The sequence below is a fragment of the Squalius cephalus genome (genome assembly GCF_949319135.1).
Source record: "Squalius cephalus genome assembly, chromosome: 1".
In the NCBI taxonomy this organism is placed as follows: domain Eukaryota; kingdom Metazoa; phylum Chordata; class Actinopteri; order Cypriniformes; family Leuciscidae; genus Squalius; species Squalius cephalus.
Window position 1 is genome coordinate 16,337,001 of NC_137122.1, and position 27,571 is coordinate 16,364,571.

Here is a 27,571-nt window from a genome sequence, read left to right on the forward strand (position 1 = left end):
TACCTGCACTCAAGCCTGGTCAATTCTTCCACACCTGCTGAGCCCTTGCGGGCCTTTTCAGAGGTATGCTTGTCTCTGTAACAGGTTGAACACAAAAAATTGACTGGACTAAATAATAAAAAGGTAATGTGACATAACATTCTGCGGCAGAAATGTGAACTTTTCAATTAGTCATGATAATGACATCTAGTTCACAGTAAAACATGCCTGTGATGGGAAAAGTAGGACCTGAAACAAGTCAGGCACACTCACTTATCAGAATCACTTGAGCCGATGCTCGTTAGAGTGAGATCTGTCAGTACTGGGCATTTTTTCATGGGAGTGGATGACAGTGGTCCTTCATACCTAAAAAAAAACAAAAAAAACACACAGTTCAACACTGCAGGTACAAATGTTATGCCTAATGCCAGAAATAGTCTCAGATCACAAAATCAGCTGGTCAGTCGATCGCCACGGCATAACTTCACCATCACTTTACCTAACATCGTCAAAACTGTTGTAGTTTACTTAAAAATTATTTAGTATTCTTAGCTGCACATATAACATTACAAGTGAAACTAGGGACAACATCTATTTCGAGTGGTACGTAGCCTATGCTGTCCGCCTGATACTTATTTACCAGCATATATCAAGTTTGATTTTCATTAGCAATACCTCTTCTAGCAAAGTTATCATTAGTCACCAAAAAACATTGCGTCTCATTACACCTTGCAATGTTTTCCGTTACGTTTCGTGCGTCCATTTGGGGTTCATTATCATCAATGACATTTCAAGCTTCTTAGCTAATTTTACATTGAGAGATTTAATGTATTTTATCTTCAGTTGATTTCATCCAAGGCTGTGGCTGGAAGTAGTTCTTGTGTTTCTCTTTCCTTCAGTGATTATGCTTGTTAACAGCAGGTGTTCATCATTAATGCACAATCATTATTCAATCACTTAATTATCTCATTACCTCCAACACTGATTCAGTGTTACATTAAACAGCCTGTACTGTGCACACTAAGCAGTGTTCATTTCATCTGGGCAAACCCATGTGGGGCCAACATGGAAACCGAGGACAAAACTGGCTGCCCAGCCAGCACAGCCATGTGGGGCCCAAATGAGTTTGACCTGGGCTATCTAACTGGGACCCAGCCAGTTTTGTCCTCGGTTTCCATGTAGGCCCCACATGGGTTTGCCCAGATGAAATGAACACTGCTTAGTGTGCACACTACAGGCTGTTAAATGTAACACTTAATCAGTGTTGGAGGTAATGAGATAATTAAGTGATTGAATAATGATTGTGCATTAATGATGAACACCTGCTGTTAACAAGCAGAATCACTGAAGGAAAGAGAAACACAAGAACTACTTCCAGCCACTGCCTTGGATGAAATCAACTGAAGATAAAATACATTAAATCTCTCAAGATCTGATTAAACAACTCCACAAACAGCATTACCAGGGGCCTGTTTCAATAAGGAGGTTCAACCAACTCTGAGTTAAAACTTGAACTCTGAGTTGACTTACCCTGAGATGGGAAACTCTGAGTTTTCGGTTTCAGAACAGCTGAAATGAGTTAGTTCAATCAACTCTGAGTTGACCTACTCTGAGTTAAGCGCGTGCACCACAACTATAAAAAGCCATTATCAATGGAGCGCAGATATTACGAGTCACCATGGCAACAGCGCCAAACAAAAAGAGGAATTACTGTTATACAGTGTTGGGTGTAATTAATTACCAAGTAATCTAAATATTGTGATTTAATTAAAGGGATAACTCTTAATTCTTCTGTAATTTAAAATAAAATCTGATGTAATTACATTAAATAGGCTACTGCATAGACTATAGAGAACAATTCTGTATAAAACAATAGTGGATTTAACATACATTTTTAAAAGGTATATTTTTGATGTAACCTTCTCCCTCTACACACTTTGGTCAATTCAAGAATAGTTCATGCAATTGTATATTGTTTATTTGAAAGCATTAAAAGTGCAGTTTCTTGTCTCTCCTTGTATTGTTCAAGTGGTTGAGGTTGACATGGGATTTAGTAATTAGTAATAAATAGACCAATACTTTCTAAAGATAGTAATTATTACATTAATCTAATTACACTGTTGAAGATAACATTGATAACTATTTTAGAGTAACTTACCCAACTGTTATAATATCAGAGGTGAAACTGGAAGAACAGTAGGCCTATGTTATTCAACCTAATTTTAATTTTCATGTGGAGCAATCCTGCAGGCATTAAAAGAACATGGCAGCAGCTGAAAATTAAATATAAAAACATAATTCAATCAGGTAAGGCTTGAGCATATCATGGGTGAAGGCTACCTGACTTTACAGACATTTGACATATTAAATAACTAAAGCATCCAGTGTCTAGCAGTGCAGCAGCATTTACAGCTGAGGGAATTCCTGGAGGGACTTCAGAGCCAGTCACTCCCGAAGATCCAAGGGCCTTCATAAAATGTAAGAGGTTTACATATGTGTTATTTTTTAGATAGGCTATTTTTGATATTTCCATTTATTTTACTTTGAGGTTGGGTTTTTTGTTGGTCCCAACAGATTCTGATGGTAATATCTGATCAACAGAACCTGTCCCAACAGAACCCCAGGCAGTTGTAAGTCACCTACTCAATACACCAGAAATTAAATAGTGTTATAAAGTGCACTCGACCAAATGCTCATCTTCACAGGACGATGAGGATAAATAGTTTCTGCTGCCACAGAGAGGCCTACATCAAACAATCTACCCATTCAGATTTTTTCACATTTTTATGTGGATAATCTAAGTTTAAATCTAAGTATAAACGGGTATTCTTATCTCTCCCTCCGCCCCCAGAGTGTGGAAGAACAGCAGGAGGACGGTCCATCAACTTCTGTTGCACAGATGAACACATTTCAGTGATTTCCAGTAAATGCCACAGTTTAATTCTGTAGAATTTGTTTAGAACTACATTATGTAACTCTAATCTACTACTGTATTTTCAGTTGCCAGTTAAGGAGTTATATAGACTTCATCTTATTAAAAAAAAAAATAGAAAAAACTGCAGTAAAAATAGCAATATTTTATTTATTAATAAAATATTAATTTTATTAATAAAAAGGTACTGAAAGAATGAATGAGGTGTTTAAACACCGCTTCCCCTTTAAAAAAGGGGAGGAGACCGATAGAAACTCTGGGTTTACCGAAGAAAACCTGCTCCCGACCAGGGGTGCGTTTCCCGAAAGCATCGTTGGCCAACCATGGTCGCAAGTTCCGTCGTTACCAATAGAGTTCAATGGACATTGCGATGAACTTGCGACCATAGTTGGCTAACGATGCTTTCGGGAAACGCACCCCAGGTTAGGTTCAGAGAGTAAGTTACCATGGTAACTGACTCTGAGTATAAGTTACCTCTCTTTCAGAAACAGGCTTGACTTACTCTGCTTTCTCAGGTTTAACATACCTCCCATTCTGAAACAGAAAACTCAGAGCTTCCCTCATTTCAGGGTTAACATACTCAGAGTTTTCACTTAACCTCCTTTCTGAAACAGGCCCCAGCTTCACTTATTACTAACCAGACTGACTTTATTTATGTCAGACATCTACAGAAAAGAATTAAGAAGAGGTTTAGATGTTGATTATTTATTTGAAAGTAATAGTTTGATTTGATGTTACCATTGTAGCGATCAGTGTGTGCTTTAGTCAGGATCTTGACTTTTTAACATTAGTTATTCTCAGGCAGCTGTGTCTGTTTGTTATGGCGAGAACAGCAAGATAAAATATAATCAGATGCTGTAAGCTGATTGATAAGAGTATAATCTTCATGTAGTGGCTTAGCCCATTGATTATGTGTGAGGTTTATACGGGTAGTATGTCATTCATTTTGTTTTATTGTTGTGATTCTACAGCAAGAGAATAATAGAATTTAATCAGAATGTCAAATGATTTTTAACACACCATTTACATATTTTGGGCTCCTGTGAGATTTACTCGCACACAGACATCAAGAATCAGCATATGAATCTCAACAATGGTGACATGCTTCATGGTGCAATGCATTCTGGGAGCTATGGATAAGTTTCGTATGATGCACTCAGAATGCATTGCAGCATGAAGCATGTCACCATTGTTGAGATTCATATGCTGATTCTTGATGTCTGTGTGCAAGTAGATCTGTCAGTAGTCCCACATGTGTAAATGGAGTTTTAAAAATAATTTGATGTTCTGATTAAACTGTGCTGGATCTCTTGCTGTAGAATCACAACAATAAAACAAAATGAATGACATACTACCCATACAAACCTTACACAAAATATCAGTGAGTTAAGCCACTACATGACGATGACTATATTCTTATCATCAATCAGCTTACAGCATCTGATTATAATTTCTCTTGCTGTTCTCGCCATAAAAAAACAGACACAGCTGCCTGAGAAAAAACTAATGTTAAAAAGTCAAGAGCCTGACTAAAGCACACACTGATCGCTACAATGGTAACATCATATCAAACTATTACTTTCAAATAAGTAATCAACATCAAAACCTCTTCTTAATTCTCAATAAGAACTTCTGAAAACATCTGACAGAAATAAAGTCAGTCTGGTTAGTAATAAGTGAAGCTGGTAATGCTGTTTGTGGAGTTGTTTAATCAGATCTTGAGAGATTTAATGTATTTTATCTTCAGTTGATTTCATCCAAGGCAGTGGCTGGAAGTAGTTCTTGTGTTTCTCTTTCCTTCAGTGATTCTGCTTGTTAACAGCAGGTGTTCATCAATAATGCACTATCATTATTCAATCACTTAATTATCTCATTTCCTCCAACACTGATTCAGTGTTACATTAAACAGCCTGTACTGTGCACACTAAGCAGTGTTCATTTCATCTGGGCAAACCCATGTGGGGCCTACATGGAAACCGAGGACAAAACTGGCTGGGTCCCAGTTAAATAGCCCAGGTCAAACCCATTTGGGCCCCACATGGCTGTGCTGGCTGGGTGGGTCCCAGTTAGATAGCCCAGGTCAAACCCATTTGGGCCCCACATGGCTGTGCTGGCTGGGAAGTTCTTCCAATGAGCTGGGTTGGGTTTTTATTAATCCTCTGCATCAATGGGAAAGCCATAACAAACATTAACATTAAATATTAAAACAATAACAATATCTCACGACATGGTAAGTGGTTCATCCATGCTTCCGCGTCGGTGACGTCTGGGTGGAGCCATTGTTGCTGTGTGTGAATAACACAAGTTTTATTTATTATGCGTCAGGATCAGATAGGGACACATTGCACATTTAAGTCACATTTAATGCAAACAGTCAAGCCTGGCTAAGTTACCAATTTCAAATTTCAACCTGCCGGACAGACTACGACTCAGCAATGAACTTAACCTCTCAGTGGTGTATTTCAGACTCCAGTCAGAAGGAGGTGTATAGAAAATTCTGAATAACAGAAATCACAGACTCATAATGCAGCCAGGAATCATCTTGTGTTGTGTTTGATTAGGCCAGAAGAGAGCTATAAGGTGTAATCTAACTTAGGGGCTGTTTACACCTGGCCACTTCATGCGTTTTCTCAGATGGGATAGCTATCCGATCGTGAAGAGACCAGGTGTAAATGCCCTCCGAAACGCATTCAAGACGGATTTGAATCCGATCGCTCAAACCACTTCAGGAGGAGGTCTGATACGCATTCCAGACGAAACTGGACAAGTGTAAATGCATCTGGTTGTTGAAACCACATATGTAAATTGTACTCCTCCCAAAAATGCTGAAATATAAACGTGTGAGAGCGTGTTATATATGTAAGGTTATAGTCAGATATGACGACGCTACTGGAACACGCGCGTCACCGCAGATGAGCATCTATTCATTAAGCCAACGTGCAAACTATCGCAAATCAAAGTGAAAGTAAATCGCAGACTCTTAACACACAATCATCATCATTAAAAGTAAAGAAACTAAATGATCTTACCAGGGCTGTTGCCGCTCTCTCTTATTGCGGTCTCTGATTTAGAAATTTTAGCTGATGATCAATAAAATGCAGCTCATTACTCATATCTGTTGCTTTCGTGACGTGCACTTCATTAAATCTGCATATAGCGCGGGAATTGAAGATCGGATTTAAATCCGTTTCGCAAAAACACATTTATGTGACCAGGTGTAAATGGAATTTTATGTAGTACATGGTGTGGCAGGGACAGTGGAGCATTTACATTAACTAACCTCATGAGTTAATTTTGAAGTTAACTTTCTGTTACAAGTGGATCACGGAAGTGACGCAGCCAGGTAATAGAAAGTGTGATACTTTTGCTGCTTTCGTTCAAGCTGAGATTTGTTGTTGTGTTAAATGTTATAAAGAATATAAAGGCTTGTGAAGTTATACTTAGCTAATATGTACAGTAGTTGTATTTTGAATGGTTACTTTTGCCCAAACGTCCTTGTAAATAATGTAATACTCACATTTCAGTAAGAAAACACTTGATTGTATCTGATCTCTTTGGAATTCATGTGGATGACATTAAGTTTATTTACTTTTTTTTTTTTTTACTCTTCTTTCATAGTGTTATGGAGAGAGTGACATCTTTGCAGTTAGAACTGGTTGAATAAAACAGTTGTGGAAAACGGAGAGGGTTGTTGTTGTAACGTCTGCCAGAGGGTGTGTGTTCTGTCCAGGTGAAGTAAAAGACGGATCGAGGCGAGAAGGAAAACCCGAGGCACAGGACTGGTAGTCCTTATGGATAGTTCGCACAAGCACACTCTTAACATACATGTCAAGGAGTGGATAAAACAGTAAAAGAGACAAACAGCACGAAATTAAACCGTGTAGTGTCCCGTAGCAATTCGCGGAGGAGCGGCCATCTCCCACTTCCGCGCAGTGTCTCCAGGGTTCTCAAGTCTCACGCATTGGCCGTGAGACACACGCAATTCAGCCAGTTCACACGCTCACACGCCACACCGTGCATTTCTCACGCTGAAAAGGCAATGCCAACCAAGTTGTCCTGCAAGCTTTATATATAACATTGTAAACGAGGCGCAGGCACAAGTTTCCTGCCGCCAGCGCGTTATCTCGGCCAGATTGCGTTCGTTACAAGGCAACATAGATGCGCGAACACACGGAAGTTGACGGAACACTCTCGGCCACCGTACGTTCGTTACTAGGTAACCAACAACATCGCGCGAACACACACGTCGTGATGGAGAAGGCAAGTTGGAAGAAAGCTCGTCTAACAATTTTATGCTAGAACATTTAATATATAACCCATCGTATACATTATTATTGATGCAGTCAAAAATTCTACAACTACTTTACAACCAGGCCAGACCCACTAAGCAAAATGATGTCCGAAAGACGTCTTTTCAATGTCTTTGTTACAAAAATCGGACGTTGAAATGACGTCCACTGAGGAGCCAGAATGAAAGTTTATATGACGTCTTTTTTTGATGTGTTCTGCACGTCCGATATAGACGTTCATCGAACCTTCGTACAAGGTTAAAACTAGTTCAAATGTGGCCATTGTGGACATATTTCAACGTCATTTATGGTCTCATTTAGACATAATTACTTTGACTATTGCTGTCGGATGATCTTAGTGAGAATTAACAGAGGTTTAGATGTTGATATTTGTTTCATTTGAAGTGTCACCATTGTGGTGATCAGTGTTTGCTTTAGTTGGGCTCTTGGTCCCCTTTCTTTTTACTTTAACTTTTCTTTGGCTGCTGTAACAGTGTGTAACACAATTGTTGTGGCAGAGAAAGCCTAGAAAAGGTTTGAGGTGTTATCAGCTCAATGTTGATGATGACATAATCATCACAAAATGGGCATCTAATATTGTGTTTAAAGATTTGTGTTTATATTTGGCATTAATAACCACCAACCTTGTGGAACTGCATTATTGGTGCCAAAAACATTATAATTATGACTTATTTGAAGGTATATAAAAAGCATGTGCACATGATGTTTTGAGCAAATGTATCATATAGTCACACACAGACATCAAGATTGTGCATATGATTCACAACAATGGTGACAATAAAAAAAAGTGTATTCCTTTAAGTACACTTAAGTGGTCTTTCATTTTAATTATATTATATTATCTGCAAGTGCACTTTTCAAAAAGTATACTTTTATGATTTGAAGCACACAAAAAAAAGTCAGCTTTTAATACAATTAAGCACACTTTTTTCACGAAGGTTAGCTTAACTTATAGGATTTGACATTGTGTGTGATATTGTGAGCTAACAGTAACTGCAAGAGCTTAAAAGTTCATTTAAAGTTTGTAATTTCAGTGTTTTTCACTGTCAGTAATACGATATTTAAATGCAGTGTAAAGTTTAATTGTGTATTAAGAAATATCCTAGTTTTAGTGGACTCACGTTCAGGGTAATTATAACTATTGTGTTTTATAAACTTAATTGAATTGATGTTATCGGTGTCCTCAAATGAAATGAGTTGTCTTAACTTGTTGGGTTTTAATTAATTTAGCAAATTAACTGATTTAACTATGAAATTGTTCACTCATTCAAGTGGACTATATTAGTGAACTAATGTAGGGAATAGTGAATGAGGGTATAGGGTTTGATTGGGAAAACAGCCTCTGAGTGTTGACTTTGAGCGCTGTTAATTCACAGTATATTCCTGTAGGCTACTTTCTCGAAAATGACAAATATCACCCAGAATGCATTTTTTTATATGGTATGTTGCTGTTTTAATGGATATTGTTACTGTCAAAATTTGGCCATTTTTTTACAGCATATTTTTTACAGTGAACACTGATTTAGGGTTGAAACCTCAACAAGAATCCGAGCTCTGCGATCAAAGCTCTCCTGGAAGGCTCTACGGATGTGTTCTTCTGGAACTCCATTAGGCACGATTACCTGAGACACGGTGGTGCTTTGACCAGGACCCCGGTTTGTGTTCATCTGGATCTGCAGGTTGTAGTATCTCTGATTGTTGCGGTTAAACGTGCCCTGCATGTCGATACGGAGATGATCTGATTTGATCAGTTCTGATTTTGCCTGGTCCACCAGATAGCCATTGTCCCAGCGACTGATTAAGTTTTCCGCCTCGTTACTCCATTTACTGCCATTAGCGATGTCTTTAGGCGCTGGAACTGCAGTAAGGGTGGATGTTATCTTGTTAGGCTCGTCCTTAAGTGTGCATATCAGTTTTTTGTCACTTGGAGTTTTTTGTTTTTTCTTCTTGCCACCTGGGGCTCTCCTCTTGCGATGTTGAGAGGTGATGTAAGTGCACTCTCCAGATTCAATGGGTCCACAGTAATCATAATCTGACTCTGAGGTCCAGCACCAGTTGTACATATAATAATGTAAGTCACATGAGTGGTCTGAGCGACAGGGCTTGCCTTTATAGGTTACATCTACCTCTGGAGAGCAGTAGTCCCAGCTGTTGGCAGTGTGGCACCAGTAGTAATCACCACTCTCATAATACTGGCACTCGTCTATACAACTATAATGACTCATAGACAGGTGAAGAAACATCTTTGGTTCCACAAGCCCACAGTAACCCCAGCTTCCCTCCGTCAGCCAGCACCAGTTGTAGTTATTACCCTGCTTTCCACATGGACTGTCTTTTTTACACTGCTTATTATTGTAATCTGTGTTTTCTGATGGCGAGCAGTAATCCCATCCGTCCGCAGTATGGCACCAATAGTAGTCTTGATATCTTTGGTCACAGTGGTCGTAACACAGTGAACCTGTCTTAGATCCATAGTGGTTCTTGTCGTCCATCACCAGCCCACAGTATCCCCAATGAAAGGTACCAGTTCCGCACCAATAGTAGTCTTGACCATGCTTTCCACACTTACTGTCTTCCCAGCATTGCCTACCCCAGTAGTCCATCTTTTCCTGAGGTGAACAGTACATTTCTTGGCATTGTCCATCTTTATCAATAGACTTGCACTTGTACTCGCCACCATTGAGCTTGCAGTCTTCTATACACTTTGTTCTGAGATGAGTAAAGAAAGTTTTCCCAGCACATGGTGAACAGAAGAGGAGAAGCAAAACGAGAGAAGTGTGTAGATGTCCCATTCTTTCTGTGTAGAGGAGAAAAAAAGTGAAGAGTAAGGGTACGTTTACACGACAACGATACGCTTAAAAAGGAGAAATTTTTCCTTTGAGTTTTCCGCATACAGACGACACTGTGGAGCTTATAATATGACAAAATGATTTGAATTTTGAAATGTGTAAATTTGAACTACAGACAAGTGTAATCTAACAAAACTGAATATTATGTGGAATTTTAAATAGTTCTGAATTAGATTTCTTCAGACAGATGTTGAGCATTTTAAATGTAACGAATGTAAATGTTTTTTGTATGGCTGAATTCTATAGACATGTATTTTCAAACAGCTGTGTGTTTTTTTTTTCTGAATTCTTAGACTGCAAATATACAGTTTTAAAAAATACAGATTCAAGTTTTCAAGATGAAGAAGAAATTCAGAACTTCAAATTCAGTTTTCTAAAATTCAAAACGCAGATATTTAGATCGTTCAGAAAGTAGTTCACAGGTCATCCACAGGGAAGAGTAGAGGCTCTCCGAAAAGTAGTTTTCTGGCGCAAATGTGGCGGTGTACCTTTGGATAATTTGTTTTCTTATTTTTGTCTTGTGACCAGATGATATCAGCAATGTGATGATGATGATGATGATGATGATGATAACGATGTAAGTGTATAAGATGTAGTGCTCTGATCAGCTGATCTCTTCTAGACTGTCATGTGTGTTATTATTTAATATAATTGATTACAGTAATGTTTCTACAGCATGAAATACAACAGTGTTTTAATAAGAAAATCTGTATAATAAAAAAACACTAAACATTTAGACCTACTCCTAGATAGCAACATTGAACCGGCCCACATCTGGCACTTGTGGAATACTGATCTGGCCCACATGCGGCGTGGAATGATGGCACTTGGGCAGACCGCTCCTGTTTGCCAGATCTGGGCCACAAGCAGGCCATAGCAATGCCACATGTCAGCCAAGAGCAAAGAAATAAACCAGAACTGGACCTTATCTGAGCCACAAAGTCTGTGTATATTAAATATGGAGTCATCTCAGCCTTAATAAGCCTGTTAACAAGCAGAATCACTGAAGGAAAGAAGAGAACAGAAAAAGAGACGAGCAGAAATACAAGAACTACAACTGACTTCAAACACAGTCTTTGCAGAATGTACAGTTGTGAGAATATCGGATGTGCATCATTGCAAATGGATCTGCACACTCGGTCTTAAAGTGACAGTGCGCAATAAACCTAATAGTGTCTGTACACTTAATAATAATCAAACAACAAAATAAAAAGTGAAAAGCATTATCTGCTCTTTAAAAGTCCGATATTGTCAAAAATGAAATTTCCTGGGTTTTTTTTCATGATAACAGAGGTTTAGGGGCTATGAAACTACACTGTCAGAAATACACTGTTAAAAAAAACAGCAGGATTTAAATGTGTGGTAAAAAAAACATCAGCTGTGGTTCCCAGTACTTTACCATAAAAAATACAGTAGGAACCTTTTAGTTTTCATGGGACAACCGTTATATTACATAAACCGATAAATGTTATCATTAAATTTCACTAAAGTATTAAAGTCTGCTTTATATCTTTGTAATATACTGATAACCATCATAATAACACAAGAGATAAAAAAGAAAAGCACACGATGATTTAAGTATACCATTAGTTTTCCACAAACTGAGGCAAATGTTAATATTTAGAAGGTGCACAGTGTCATACACACAAACACAAAACACCATCATGGTGACACACACATGACTCCAAATAATGCCATAAACATTCATTAAACAATATATGATGTAATATAAACCCCAAATGTATAAAACTGATAACAAAAACCAAGAAGAAACATAATTATTTAAATTAAATAGTATCAAATGTGAAGTGTCACACAGGGAATTCTGGGAATGTCCATTTAGAGAAACAACAGGAACAGAAAAAAGAGACGAGCAGAAACACAAGAACTACAACTGACTTCAGCCACAGCCTTAGATGAAATCAACTGAAGAGAAAAGAAGACATTACATCTGTGAAGATCTCAGCAGAGGAGGATTAAACAACTCCACAAACAGCAGTACCAGCTTCACTTATTACTAACCAGACTGACTTTATTTCTGTCTGACATCTACAGTTCTGTTTGAGAATTAACAGAGGTTTAGATGTTGACGATTTATTCTTTCATTTGAAGTCACCATGATGGAGATCAGTGACTGCTTTAGTTGGGCTCTTGACCCTTGACTTTCTGACATTAGGTTTTCTCTGCCTGCTGTAACTCTGTGTTTATAAGACATGTTGATTATGGCTAGGAAATCAGAGAGAAAATAAATCATGTGATGATGGTTGTGTATCAGTGATGGCAATCACCATGTTTAATTCACTGAGCTCTTATCTTTGATTATATGTGTTATTAATTTTACATTATTGATTGTAGTAGCCCTATGCTTCTACAGCATGTGATCCATCATTGCTGTGATAATCAGAAGAATTTTTATAACATTGTGTACAATAACGGTTTGAATTGCTGGATCTTTCAGACACACACAGACATCAAGAATCAGCATATGAATCTCAACAATGGTGATGATAAAAGTGCAGTGCACTTGATGGAGCCTCCAATCAAAACTCATCAGTATCTCCCAGCATGCATTGCAGCAGGAATACATTATGCTGAATTGCCTTAGTATTTTCTTTCATTATTATATCTGCTTTTATTTTTGATGTTGTTTTTGTTGCAGCTTTTTAGTAGCTTGTTTTGTGATGTTCAGAGTTTTATCTGATTATTGTGTTGATTGTCACCGTTGTTGAGATTCATACGCTGAATCTTGATTTCTGTGTTGGTTTAAATCAAACTATAGTTCAAAACTTTTTTTCTACACCATGTATTTTTAAAGTTCTTCAGATTATCTGTTGCTCACTTACAGAGATAGTATACTCAATAATATGAAATATTTATTTTTAATATTATAATTAATATTATCAATTTGCTCATAAAGTGAGAGATAAGACTCTTTATGAGATCAGTGATTCAGGCCACAATATGACGATTATCTCATCATTAACCTGCCATCATCACCTGGTCACAATTTCTCTCTGATTTTCATGCCATAACGTTTGTGTTATATAACCACACAGTTAAGGCAGTCAGAGTAAAGGCCATTGCACACTGAGTCCGAAATTCGCATCCGAAATTTTCGCACGTAAAAAAAAAAATTCGACCTCATGTTATGTCAATCATGCTTGCACACTGTCTACGAAACTTTCGTCTGTAATAAAAAAATTCGGATCGGGTTCGATTTTCTGCGTTTTTCACATCCACAGCCAGTATTTTGAGAGGTTTTTTGACAATTCAGAGCCACCGTACAAGCGAACGACAAAATCCAGAATGACGTCTGACAAGTTGATACACTTCGTCTCGCAGCACAAGTACTGTATGAAAAACAAAATGCGGATTACAAAGACACTGAATAAAATATAACCTGTAAACAGCTGTTCTGTCTGCCCAGCGCTTCTGCCGGCCGCGTGTGTGTGTGTCCGTCCATAGACATGCCAGTCTCTGTTCAGGATCGATTGGTTCACGGAAATTGGTGGTCTTCTTTTTAATATGTGGCTCCAGTATCGCTAGCAAAGCATCAAACTGTTCCACTGACATTCTGAGGTAAATTTTTAATCGCTCGGGATAATTTAGCAACTCCTTGATAAGGAGGTGAAACTCTCCTTCCTCTCGGCACAATCTCAGGATTGGATGGACCCAATATTTCCTCTTTCTTTTTCTCTTTTTAAGAAGAAAGAGGGCAACAAAATCATCCTCACTGCTTGACGAATCCATTTTGTATTTTTTTGCGTTTTTTTCCGCAAAGGTTTAATAAATACGCATCGGACTCAGTGTGCAAGGTTTCTGTGCGTGACGAATTTTAAGGCTGACGAACACGAAAAAATGCATACGAAAATTTCGGACTCAGTGTGCAATGGCCTTAAATCTAAAGTTAAAAAGTCAAGGGTCAAGAGCCCAACTAAAGCAAACACTCATCTCCATAATGGTAACTTCAAACTTTATTATTTTCAATAAAACATCAACGTCTAAACCTCTGGTAATTCTCAATAATTAGATTACAGGAAACCACAGCTGGCAGGTTTTTATTTTTTATTTTTTATATAAAAGTTCAGTTCAATGTTCAATGCCATAAAACCTAAAATTTTACTACCGTATTTTTTACGGTAAAGCACTTGCAAGCTGCTAGTGTTTTACCGTAAACTTTAGTTCAGTGCCGTAAAAGCAAAAAAAATTCTACCGTATTTTTTACGGTACAGTACTGGCAACCACAGCTGCCAGTTTTTTTCCGTAATATTTAGATCACTGCTGTAAAACCTAAAATATTACTACCATATTTTTTATGGTAAATCGCTTTCAACCAGCTGCCAGTTTTTTACCGTAAACTTTAGTCCAATTCCGTAAAACATAAATATTTATACCGTATTTTTTACGGTAAAGTACTGGCAACCAGCTGGCAGTTTTTCAACGTAATTTTTAGTTCGATGATGTAAAACTTTGTAAAATTAGTAAACATTTGCTACAGTATTTTTTACGGTAAGGTACGGTAAATGCAACATTACGTTTTTTTTTTACAGTGTACTTCCAAAATCCGTACATTTAACAGTATATTAATGTAAAATTACATGAAATGTCCCGTGAGAGCTATTACAGTTTTTCACTGTATATAGTAAGGGTACATACCGTTAAGGAATTAACTTTTTTTTTTCGTTGCTTTTTTACAGTTTTTTACAGTTAAAATTACGAACATTTTTTACAGTGTAGGTAGCCTGGTTAAAACCAGACCATTCTCAGTAGTAACTGAGTTATAGTCTGGCAAAGCTTCTTTAATAACTCATTTCCAAAGGGGCGTCACCAACGGATGTCGCTCAAATGCCCCTGGGCGCAATTGGATAGAACCTAAAACCAATCAGAGCGATCGGCATGTGTAAAGCCATATGCTGCGTCCCAATTCGCCTATGTTACACTATGCCATAAAATATGTACTCTTTTTGTGAAGAAAAGGTTTTTACTTTTGAATGTGTAGCAAAAAAGTAGGCAAGCTTTGGGACATACTACTTCGTCATCTTTATCGGACGGATCTGTTGCGTGCGTCCTGTCACGTAAACTGCCCTGTCAATCATCTTGTCACAGTTAAAATCCTCTATTAAATCTAATTTAATTTCCTACCGTTTCGGAGAGAAATGTAGTAGCACGTTCATCTGCCAGTGGGTCTTTCATGGAGACTGTCCTCATGTGTTTGCGATCTGAATATAATAATGCTGCATTTAAAAGTTGGTGCGCTTCACCAACGGAATGGACGTTGCTCAAATGCCTCTGGGCACAATTGGATAGGTTAGACCTAAAACCAATCAGAGCGATCGTCATCTTGTAAAGCCCGCCTCAACGTTTCTGATTGGTGCCGCGATTTCTCGGCATGGGGAAATGGACTTGAATGAGCTCTTTGCCAGACTACTTGCAGAGCAAATCTAAATTTGCCGGAAGTTGTCTGGGTTTTCCCAGGCTAAGAAATAGGGGTACAGTATGTCAAATGTCTTCAATAATGGTCAATCATCACTCAATGAATCACCTAATTATCTCATTAACTTTAACACTCTTGAGTGTTAATTTAACACTCATATTTTAACACTTTAACACTCTTGAGTTCAGGGGCGTCACTAGGCCCTTTTTAGGGGGGCTTCAGCCCCCCTTAAAAATATTTGATTAATACATTTTTGATCGCTTCAGTCCCCTTTAAAAAAACTAATTTGAAACGGCGGTCAAGCTCCTCCCCTTATCTGAGTCTGCTTGGAGTTAGCGCATTTTTCAATCTGCAGGGGCGCCGAGCAGAGCGAACATCAGAGAGTACAAGGTTTGTCGTGAGTGCATTTATTGTCAGATTGCTATGATATTAGGCCTACATCTGCATCGGTGCAGTTCTTTGTCATAAATGCATTGCAATTTACATAATGTAATGTTACTGGAGCATTGGGAGCAACATGGGACGGTTCGGTTTCTCATCCAATACCAATACGTTTCGCTGCGTTCACCTTCAGCCCTTATCACAGTGTGATAGTTGTTTTTTATTCCTACAAAAATGAAGCGATTAACACCCATGAAAACATACTTTAGAAAACGATCATGATTTATTTTAATTTACTTTTTAAACTTTAAAACATATTATTTTGTATTTCGGCATTACATTATGCAGCCATGCACAGAAATGATTAAAGACACACATCATTGTCTGAAAGCACTAGATGGCCCAGAGAGAAACATCATGTGGAGTTATTTTGTTTTGTATTAATAAATATAGTTTTGTATTGAGTAATAATGAATCAGGAGGAGTGTATCATGATACATATATTAGAGTAAGAGTACACAGTAAATTCCCCAGTGTTAAATTAACACTGCTCAGAGCCAGAGGTGGAGATTCCAGGGGTCAGAAAGTAAAAGTCCTGCCATATGTTTATTCCACCCATGAACTCACACAGCAAAAACTCCTGTGTTAAATGAACTCTCCTGTGAGTTTATTTGGCTCCAGACTCAAGAGTGTTAAAGTTAATGAGCTAATTAAGTGATTCATTGAGTGATGATTGACCATTATTGAAGACACCTGATGTTAACAAGCAGAATCACTGAAGGAGAAAAATCACAATTTTAGACACTGTTATGGAGATTAGTGTTCGATTTAGTTGGGCAGTTGACCTTCAAATGATTATCTTTAGATTTTGTTTGGCTGTTGATCTGAGTTATTACAGCCAGATGAACAAAAAGAAAGTTGATCAGGTGGTGTTGGTTATATTTGAACATAATCATAATTTGATCTGAATCACTGAACTCAATTAGAGCCTAATCTCTGACTTAAATGTATATTGGTCATTACAACATCACAGTAATTCTACAGATTAAGTTCCAGATTTTTCAATATAATTCAAATTATTTCTTAAAAGTTGTTCTGATAAAGAAAAAGAAAATCTGGTAACACTTTAAAATACGGATCCTTCGTTAATGAATAACTACACAGGAACAAATGAGTAACACAATATTAACAATCTAGTAACTACAATTAACTAACAAGTAACTCTGATTAACGAATTAGTAAGTAATAGCACACAGATTTAAGTGGTAGTTCACTATTAACTAATCAATAACTACTATTTTTTAATACTTCCCAGAGAACTACTGAATTTTTTTACAGATTTAAGTGGTAGTTCACTAATAACTAATCAATAACTACTATTTTTCAATACTTCCCAGAGAAATAATGAAAAAAATTCACAATTCATGCAAAACTAATTAATAACTAATGCAGGAAAAACTACTAGCACTAGATTAACATTACTGCTAGATACTGTACACTAATTATAAATATGTAATAGCGTAGCAGACTTATGATTTGGGAAAGCTGTCAATAATTAGCCTATGCACTGCTGTCTTTTAGAGAACTATTCAAAAACTAAATAATTTTTAAGAATTGTTTTTATAAATGCACTTGTCTGGAACACTTACCCTGTGGCCGATTTTCCGGCATTCCTCTGGACTGGCTTTGAATAACTACTCATCATGGTGAGTAATGGAACATACTGAGTCATCAGCCATCCAAATATCAGTTATTTTATTATAGCTTGAGTCATTTGAGACACTTGAGTCATTACTAGTTAGTTAACATGATCTTCACTTTAGAATACGGATCCAAATAATTAGTAGTTCCTATAGGGGTATGTAGTAACACTTGAGTCATTACTAGTTAGTTAACATGATCTTCACTTTAGAATATGGATCCAAATAATTTGTAAGTCCTATAAAAGTATGCATTAACACTTGAGTCATTACTACACTCTAAAAAGAGATGTGTTAAAAATGACACATGTTGTGTCAGTTTTAACACATGTAGTGAGTGTGCTCAGGGACAACACATGTTGTGTCAAATTTAACACAATAAATGTGTAAGTCATTTTAACACACAAATTGTGTCATTTTAAAAAATAAAGCGAAAGCGGCAGATGCAAAAATATTAACCGTTTAATCAATAGTCGAGAACAGAATGCATGTGAACACAAAGTACAACACAATGTTTCAAGCTCAATGACTGGACAGACTCACTGTACTGGACATTATTCAGTTATTCACGCTTCAACCCCTAACTGATAATGCTGCTTTTGACAAAAGTTCATGAAGAGATAACAGTTCACAGAGTTTGCGCTTTGAATTTAATTAAAATGTAACAACTGACAAAATATTGTATATAAATAACTTGTATTCACACTGGCCTGTTTGTTTGAGAACATAGCAAACACTGCATACCATTCACAGTGATGGTGAGTGTCGGCGCTCAAAATGATGAGTTGAAAACAACACAACCTGTAAAAAGAGATGTTAAAAATGACACATGTTGTGTAGATTTTAACACATGTAGTGTGTGTGCTAAGGGACAACACATGTTGTGTAGATTTTAACACATGTTGTGTAGATTTTAACACATGTAGTGAGTGTGCTCAGGGACAACACATGTTGTGTCAAATTTAACACACAACCTGTGTCGATTCTTAACACATCTCTGTGTTTATAAGGACTACACATTTTGTGTTACCTTTAACACAACTAATGTGTTATTCCTCTTACACAGAAGTGTGTTGAAACCTTTTACACACTAATGTGTTATAGTTACACAACTTGTGTCAGATATGTGTCACATGTGACTGTAGTCGGTGTGTATTTGCCAGAGTTACTTCCTGTGTTTTTACAACTGAGTGTTTGGATGAACACTGAAACGTATTGTTAACTTGTGTTTATGGAGTCCAGTGACGTTTAATAAAGAGTTTGTTTGAACATTTGGATGTTTTAGACATCATGAATCTACATAGACAAGCTCTTATTGAGAATTAACTGAGGTTTAGATGTTGATGTTTCATTGAATGTTTTATTTGAAGTCACCAGAATCGTGATTAATGGCTCCTTTATTTGAGCTCTTGACCCTTTACTCATCTTTTAGTTTTTCTCTGGCTGCTTTAACTGTATTTAATAAAATACTTTTGTTATGGCGAGTGAAAAGATGATCAGATTTTTCTTGATGATGTCATAATCAACAAGTGCTGATCTGATCAAGTTTATGAGTAAATGGATGGTGTGCATTTAATTTATTTATGTGCTGTTAGTTATAATGATCTTGTGACACTATATCATGCTGTGCAGAAAAATAAAATAAATGTTTTCTGAAAATATTAATCTGCAGCAGAAATTAGTCAAACACAGACCTCAAGAATCAGCGTATGAATCTCAACAATGGTGACAAACAAAAAGCTTCATGCTGCAATGCATGCTGGGAGTCATGGATGAGATTTGCACTATTGTGGCACCCAGCATGCATTGCTGCATGAAGCTTTTTGTTTGTCACCATTGTTGAGATTCATACGCTGATTCTTGATGTCTGTTTGATACCTTAGACTGTAAGATTCTGTACGAACTGTGTATTTAAAAATTAATTTTAAGCTAAGTGCATTATGCTAATCTTTTATGTGTTACACTCATCTTTCAAATATTAAACTCTTTCTGAGCTCCATTTGAATAATCTTACATGTTCATGATGATAATATTATCATCTGAGCATATTTTTCTCATGATTATTTCTGCTTTTTCAAATGCGCAGATTAAATACACATTTACAGCAATCAGAGAAAACTAATGTTAAAGAGTCAAGGGTCAAGAGCCCAAATAAAGCTGACACTAATCACGATTCTGGTGACTTTAAATGAAACATTCAATGAATCGTCAACACCAAAACCTGTTAATTCTCAATAAGAGCTTCTGTAGAGTCTGACAGAAATAAAGTTAATCTGGTTATTAATAACAAGTGAAAGCAGCATTTGAAAAAGACATTGAAAAAGAGGTATGATGTGATTGGCTGAAAAAAAACCACCCGTTAAGTTTTCATTAATTCAGATTTAATTTATTTATTTGAATATATTGCTTTATTTATTTTAGAGCATTTTATGGGATGCCATATAAAATATACCTATAATTTTTTTCATAAAAACAAACTCTCCTCCACCCAGTGCTATTCTATCCAGAGTTACATTTTAACACACATTGTGTGTTAAAAATCTACACAACATGTGTCAACATACCATCAACACATGCTGTGTGTTGTTTTTTTAACACATCTCTTTTTAGAGTGTTTCCAGAGTTACATTTTAACACACATTGTGTGTTAAAAATCTACACAACATGTGTCAAATTCCATCAACACATCTTGTGTGTTGTTTTTTAACACATCTCTTTTTAGAGTGTACACTCTAAAAAGAGATGTGTTAAAAAACAACACACAAGATGTGTTGATGGCATTTTGACACATGTTGTGTAGATTTTTAACACACAATGTGTGTTAAAATGTAACACTGGAAACACTCTAAAAAGAGATGTGTTAAAAAACAACACACAAGATGTGTTGATGGCATTTTGACACAATGTGTGTTAAAATGTAACTCTGGATAGAATAGCACTGGGTGGAGGGCAATTTTTATGAAAGAATATTATAGGTATATTTTATATGGTATCCCATAAAATGCTCTAAAATAAATAAAGCAATATATTCAAATAAATAAATTAAATCTTAATTCATGAAAACTTAAAGATTAACGGTTGTTGTTTTTTTCAGCCAATCACATCATGCCTCTTTTTCAATGTATTTTTCAAATGGTGCTTTCACTTGTTATTAATAACCAGATTAACTTTATTTCTGTCAGACTCTACAGAAGCTCTTATTGAGCATTAACAGGTTTTGGTGTTAACGATTCATTAAATGTTTCATTTAAAGTCACCAGAATCGTGATTAGTGTCAGCTTTATTTGGGCTCTTTACCCTTGACTCTTTAACATTAGTTTTCTCTGATTGCTGTAAATGTGTATTTAATTTAACACATTTGAAACAGCAGAAATAATCATGAGAAAAATATGCTCCGATGATAATATTATCATCATGAACATGTAAAATTGTTCAGCTGAAGCTCAGAAAGAGTTTTATATTTGAAAGAAGAGTGTAATACATAATAGATTAGCATAATGCGATTATCTTAAAATTAATTAATAAATACACAGTTCGTACAGAATTTTACAGTCTAAGGTATCAAACAGACATCAAGAATCAGCGTATGAATCTCAACAATGGTGACAAACAAAATGCTTCATGCAGCAATGCATGCTGGGTGCCACAATAGTGCAAATCTCATCCATGACTCCCAGCATGCATTGCGGCATGAAGCTTTTCATTTGTCACCATTGTTGAGATTCATGCGCTGATTCTTGAGGTCTGTGTTTGACTAGTTTCTGCTGCAGATTAAAATTTTCAGAAAACATTTATTTTATTATTCTGCACTACTGGACAGCATGATATAGTGTCACAGGATAATTATAACTAACAGCACATAAATAAATTAAATGTGCACCATCCATTTACTCATAAACTTGATCAGAGCTGCACTTGTTGATTATGACATCATCAAGAAACATCTTATCATATTTTAACTCGCCATAACAAATGTATTTTATTAAAATACAGTTAAAGCAGCCAGAGAAAAACTAAAAGAAGAGTCAAGGGTCAAGAGCTCAAATAAAGGAGCCATTAATCACGATTCTGGTGACTTCAAATAAAACATTCAGTGAAACATCAACATCTAAACCTCAGTTAATTCTCAATAAGAGCTTGTCTATGTAGATTCATGATGTCTAAACCATCCAGCTAATAAAATGTCCAAACAAACTCTTTATTAAACGTCACTGGACTCCATAAACACAAGTTAACAATACGTTTCAATGTTCATCCAAACACTCAGTTGTAAAAACACAGGAAGTAACTCTGGCAAATACACACCGACTACAGTCACATGTGACACATATCTGACACAAGTTGTGTAACTATAACACATTAGTGTGTAAAAGGTTTCAACACACTTCTGTGTAAGAGGAATAACACATTAGTTGTGTTAAAGGTAACACAAAATGTGTAGTCCTTATAAACACAGAGATGTGTTAAGAATCGACACAGGTTGTGTGTTAAATTTGACACAACATGTGTTGTCCCTGAGCACACTCACTACATGTGTTAAAACTGACACAATATGTGTTAAAATCTACACAACATGTGTTAAAATCTACACAACATGTGTTGTCCCTGAGCACACACACTACATGTGTTAAAATCTACACAACATGTGTCATTTTTAACATCTCTTTTTACAAGTTGTGTTGTTTTCAACTCCTCATTTTGAGCGCTGACACTCACCATCACTGTGAATGGTATGCAGTGTTTGCTATGTTCTCAAACAAACAGGCCAGTGGAAATACAAGTTATTTATATACATAGATTTTGTCAGTTGCTACATTTTAATAAAATTCAAAGTGCAAACTCGGTTAACCTTTATTTCTTCATGAACTTTTGTCAAAAGCAGCATTATCAATTAGGGGTTGAAGTGTGAATAACTGAATAATGTCCAGTACAGTGAGTCTGTCCAGTCATTGAGATTGAAACATTGTGTTGTACTTTGTGTTCACATGCATTCTGTTCTCGACTATTGATTAAACGGTTAATATTTTTGCATCTGGCCCTTTTGCTTTATTTTTTAAAATGACACAATTTGTGTGTTAAAATGACTTACACATTTATTGTGTTAAATTTGACACAACATGTGTTGTCCCTGAGCACACTCACCACATGTGTTAAAACTGACACAACATGTGTCATTTTTAACACATCTCTTTTTAGAGTGTAGTTATCATGATTCCATGCTGTAGTTACTAATGAAGAGCCAACCCGAAAGGGTAGAATCATCTAATCATTCACAGGATATATATACACACACCTATTTATATATATATATATATACATGAACAAAGAGACATACATAAAAACAATTTTGAGAGGTAGATTAAATAATAAAATAACTGGTATTTGGATGGCTGATGACTCAGTATGTTCCAGTACTCACCATGATGAGTAGTTATTCAAAGCCAGTCCAGAGGAATGCCGGAAAATCGGCCACAGGGTAAGTGTTCCAGACAAGTGCATTTATAAAAACAATTCTTAAAAATTATTTAGTTTATGAATAGTTCTCTAAAAGACAGCAGTGCATAGGCTAATTATTGACAGCTTTCCCAAATCATAAGTCTGCTACGCTACTACATATTGATAATTAGTGTACAGTATCTAGCAGTAATGTTAATCTAGTGCTAGTAGTTTTTCCTGCATTAGTTATTAAGTTTTGCATGAATTGTGAATTTTTTTCATTATTTCTCTGGGAAGTATTAAAAAATTGTAGTTATTGATTAGTTATTAGTGAACTACCACTTAAATCTGTAAAAAATTCAGTAGTTCTCTGGGAAGTATTAAAAAAATAGTAGTTATTGATTAGTTAATAGTGAACTACCACTTAAATCTGTGTGCTATTACTTACTAATTCGTTAATCAGAGTTACTTGTTAGATAACTGTAGTTACTAGATTGTTAACATTGTGTTACTCATTTGTTCCTGTGTAGTTATTCATTAACGAAGGATCCGTATTTTAAAGTGTTACCGAAAATCTTTCGGTAAGGCACATACAGACATCAAGATTCAGTGTATGAATCTCAACAATGGTGACAAAAAGAATATTCAATTAGGAAAACAAGACAATTCAGATCATAATTTATTCATACCGCAATGCATGATGGGAGCCATGGATGAGTTTTGATTGGTGGCACCCAGAATGCACTGCAACATGCTTTATTATTGTCACCATTGTTGAGAATCACAGGATGATTCTTGGTGTCAGTGTGTCCAAATAATATAATTTTTCAAAGTCCTTTGATCAGAACAACTTTCAAGAAATCTTTCTAAATACATTGAAAATGATTACCATGGCATAATATTAGAATCACAGGCAGCTATAATCAACAAAGTAAACTTAACTCTCTAAATAAGTTTTGTGATTCAGGTCAAATTATGATTATGTCAAAACATAACCAACACCACCTGATCAACGTTTCTCTTTGTTCATCTGAGAGTTATAACCCAGATACAACAGCCAAACAAAATCTAAAGTTATTAGTTTAAGGGTCAAGAGCCCAACTAAAGCAAACACTGATCACCATAATGGCAACTTAAAAAAGAGATTTTCTCCTTCAGTAATTCTGCTTGTTAACATCAGGTGTTTTCAATAATGCTCAATCATCACTCAAACAATCACTTAATTATCTCATTAACTTTAACACTCTTGAGTCTGGAGCCAAATAAACTCACAGGAGAGTTCATTTAACACTGGAGTTTTTGCTGTGTGAGTTCATGGGTGGAATAAACATATGGCAGGACTTTTACTTTCTGACCCCTGGACTCTCCACCTCTGACTGCGGAAACAAAGACACCTACATCTTGGATGCCCTTGAGGTAAGCTAAAACATACCAAAATTTATTTTCAAAGTGAACTATCCCTTTAAAATGGCGCCGAAATTGAAAGAATATTTTGAGAGAAGAGCATACTATTGGGTTTTTCGTGTAATGTGAAAGGGACATAGGGAGAGAAGAGAATACCATAGCAGGGAGAGATGTTAAAATGCAAGACTTAGCTTCTAAGCGGCGCCATGGTAAAGAGGGGGGTCTGTACCCAAAACACTAATTTCTGAATATTCGCCGCCCAGTAATAATACATAAAGTTAGGCAGGGAAAGCCCTCCACTTAGCCGACTTTTTTGGAGCAAAATTTTGGAAACTCTATTAGTTTGTCTATATTCTTGAAGAAAGATTTGGGTAAAAACAGAGGAATAGCTTGAAAGAGGTAAAGAAATTTTGGCAGAATGTTCATTTTAACAGCGTTTATCCTACCTAGTGGAGATAATGGGAGAGTTGCCCATCTTAAAAAAGCGGACTTCATGTATGAAACCAAAGGTGTAAAATTTGCTGCTTTTAAGGCGGAATAAGAAAGCGTAACATTAAAGCGGGGCTCAGTAGTTTCGGGATTTCTTCGCTGTATTCTCGCTTTTTGCTCGCAGGTTTCTCTCTAGAGCTCCCCCCACAGCTTCGGAATAGATATTTGACAACACTGTTGTAAAAACTTGTTGGCGATTCTCAGACACCAGAGGCTAGTAGATCAACGACATCAAAGCAGACGGGACATTCTTTAAAACGTCTTCTTCATTCGGGTTCGAACAACATGAGGGAGCGCAATAATGACAGCATTTTAGCAGATTTCTTTTGGCCTTAAAGCAATTGTTTACATCGCGAGACCTGATATCACGCGATACTTCCTGACGCGGCCCGCCGGCTCAAAGTTGCAAGTGCGGATTTTCCGCTCACGGGCACCAGGGGGGTGCGAAACGACCACCATTCAACCCGAAATAAGTAATATAACCATTCCAATGACTCTGAAGCTGTTCAGTTAAGGTACAAAAGTTACTTAGTTCACCTTTAACACCAAGATACTTAAATTTAGAATTCACCAAGTGGAAGGGTATGTCATTCTGTTTTAGTTTTTGGCCAGACTGATTTATGGGTAGACATTCACTCTTCTGTAAGTTCAATTTATACCCAGAAAATTTCCCAAAATCATCTAATAGATGTATTATCCCGGGGATAGATGCAGTCGGGCTGGTAACATACACTGTTAACCCTTGCTGTAAAAAAAGCCGTAATTCAGACAGTATCATACCATTTTCCATTAAAACAGTAATATACCGTAGAAAACAAAAATAGCCTACAGGAATATACTGTAAATGAACAGTGCTCAAAATCGACACTCAGAGGCTGTTTTCCCAATCACACCCTATACCCTCATTCACTATTCCCTACATTAGTTCACTAATATAGTCCACTTGACAGAGTGAATGAAAAGAAGTGAGTGAATTGAGAAACTGATGAACACCTGATGAGCAGAATCACTGAAGGACAGAGAAAAAAGAACAGAAAAAAGAGAAACACAAGAACTACAACTGACTTCCAGTAACACTGAGTGTGAAACCAGTTTACAAACCAGTTTATGATTATTTATTTCATACATGTACAAAAGTTATTGTTGAGAATTAACAGAGATTTAGTTAATAATAAAATTTGTTGTCACCATGATGGAGATCAGTATTTGCTTTAGTTGGTCTCTTGTCCCTGGACTTCTTACCTTTCATCTCTCTCTGACTGCTGTAACAGTGAGTTTATAAAACACATTTGATATGGCAAGAAAAAGTTAAGAGGAAGTTGATTAGGTGTTTTTGTTCTTTTGTGATGATGTCACAATCATCTTGGACTATCTGATTTTCAAATTTTTCCTGTATATATTAATTGAAATTATGGGTATGTCATATTTAGAATAAATCTGTCTATCTACAAAGCTTCGGAATAGATATTTGACAACACTGTTGTAAAAACTTGTTGGCGATTCTCAGACACCAGAGGCTAGTAGATCAACGACATCAAAGCAGACGGGACATTCTTTAAAACGTCTTCTTCATTCGGGTTCGAACAACATGAGGGAGCGCAATAATGACAGCATTTTAGCAGATTTCTTTTGGCCTTAAAGCAATTGTTTACATCGCGAGACCTGATATCACGCGATACTTCCTGACGCGGCCCGCCGGCTCAAAGTTGCAAGTGCGGATTTTCCGCTCACGGGCACCAGGGGGGTGCGAAACGACCACCATTCAACCCGAAATAAGTAATATAACCATTCCAATGACTCTGAAGCTGTTCAGTTAAGGTACAAAAGTTACTTAGTTCACCTTTAACACCAAGATACTTAAATTTAGAATTCACCAAGTGGAAGGGTATGTCATTCTGTTTTAGTTTTTGGCCAGACTGATTTATGGGTAGACATTCACTCTTCTGTAAGTTCAATTTATACCCAGAAAATTTCCCAAAATCATCTAATAGATGTATTATCCCGGGGATAGATGCAGTCGGGCTGGTAACATACACTGTTAACCCTTGCTGTAAAAAAAGCCGTAATTCAGACAGTATCATACCATTTTCCATTAAAACAGTAATATACCGTAGAAAACAAAAATAGCCTACAGGAATATACTGTAAATGAACAGTGCTCAAAATCGACACTCAGAGGCTGTTTTCCCAATCACACCCTATACCCTCATTCACTATTCCCTACATTAGTTCACTAATATAGTCCACTTGACAGAGTGAATGAAAAGAAGTGAGTGAATTGAGAAACTGATGAACACCTGATGAGCAGAATCACTGAAGGACAGAGAAAAAAGAACAGAAAAAAGAGAAACACAAGAACTACAACTGACTTCCAGTAACACTGAGTGTGAAACCAGTTTACAAACCAGTTTATGATTATTTATTTCATACATGTACAAAAGTTATTGTTGAGAATTAACAGAGATTTAGTTAATAATAAAATTTGTTGTCACCATGATGGAGATCAGTATTTGCTTTAGTTGGTCTCTTGTCCCTGGACTTCTTACCTTTCATCTCTCTCTGACTGCTGTAACAGTGAGTTTATAAAACACATTTGATATGGCAAGAAAAAGTTAAGAGGAAGTTGATTAGGTGTTTTTGTTCTTTTGTGATGATGTC

The 27,571-nt window shown here is 36.5% G+C and overlaps 2 protein-coding genes across 5 annotated transcripts in view; one reads left to right on the forward strand and one right to left on the reverse strand.

Moving 5' to 3' along the window:
- Positions 1-27,571, forward strand: part of LOC307163798 (ecto-ADP-ribosyltransferase 5-like) — a 172,652-nt gene that overhangs the window by 84,897 nt on the left and 60,184 nt on the right. The gene's annotated exons all lie outside the window — the stretch shown is intronic.
- The window catches only part of LOC307163452 (uncharacterized protein), a 38,212-nt gene that overhangs the window by 2,120 nt on the left and 8,521 nt on the right, over positions 1-27,571 (reverse strand). For 3 of the 4 annotated variants that reach the window (XM_079879488.1, XM_079879489.1, XM_079879490.1), the window contains one exon: positions 5,658-10,018. In XM_079879488.1, the coding sequence (XP_079735614.1) occupies positions 8,727-10,013 (1,287 nt within the window). In that variant the 5' untranslated portion in view covers positions 10,014-10,018 and the 3' untranslated portion in view covers positions 5,658-8,726. Of the gene's footprint in view, positions 1-3; positions 76-252; positions 346-5,135; positions 10,019-27,571 lie in introns of those variants that run through there. The other variant, XM_079879491.1, reaches the window with a different exon arrangement.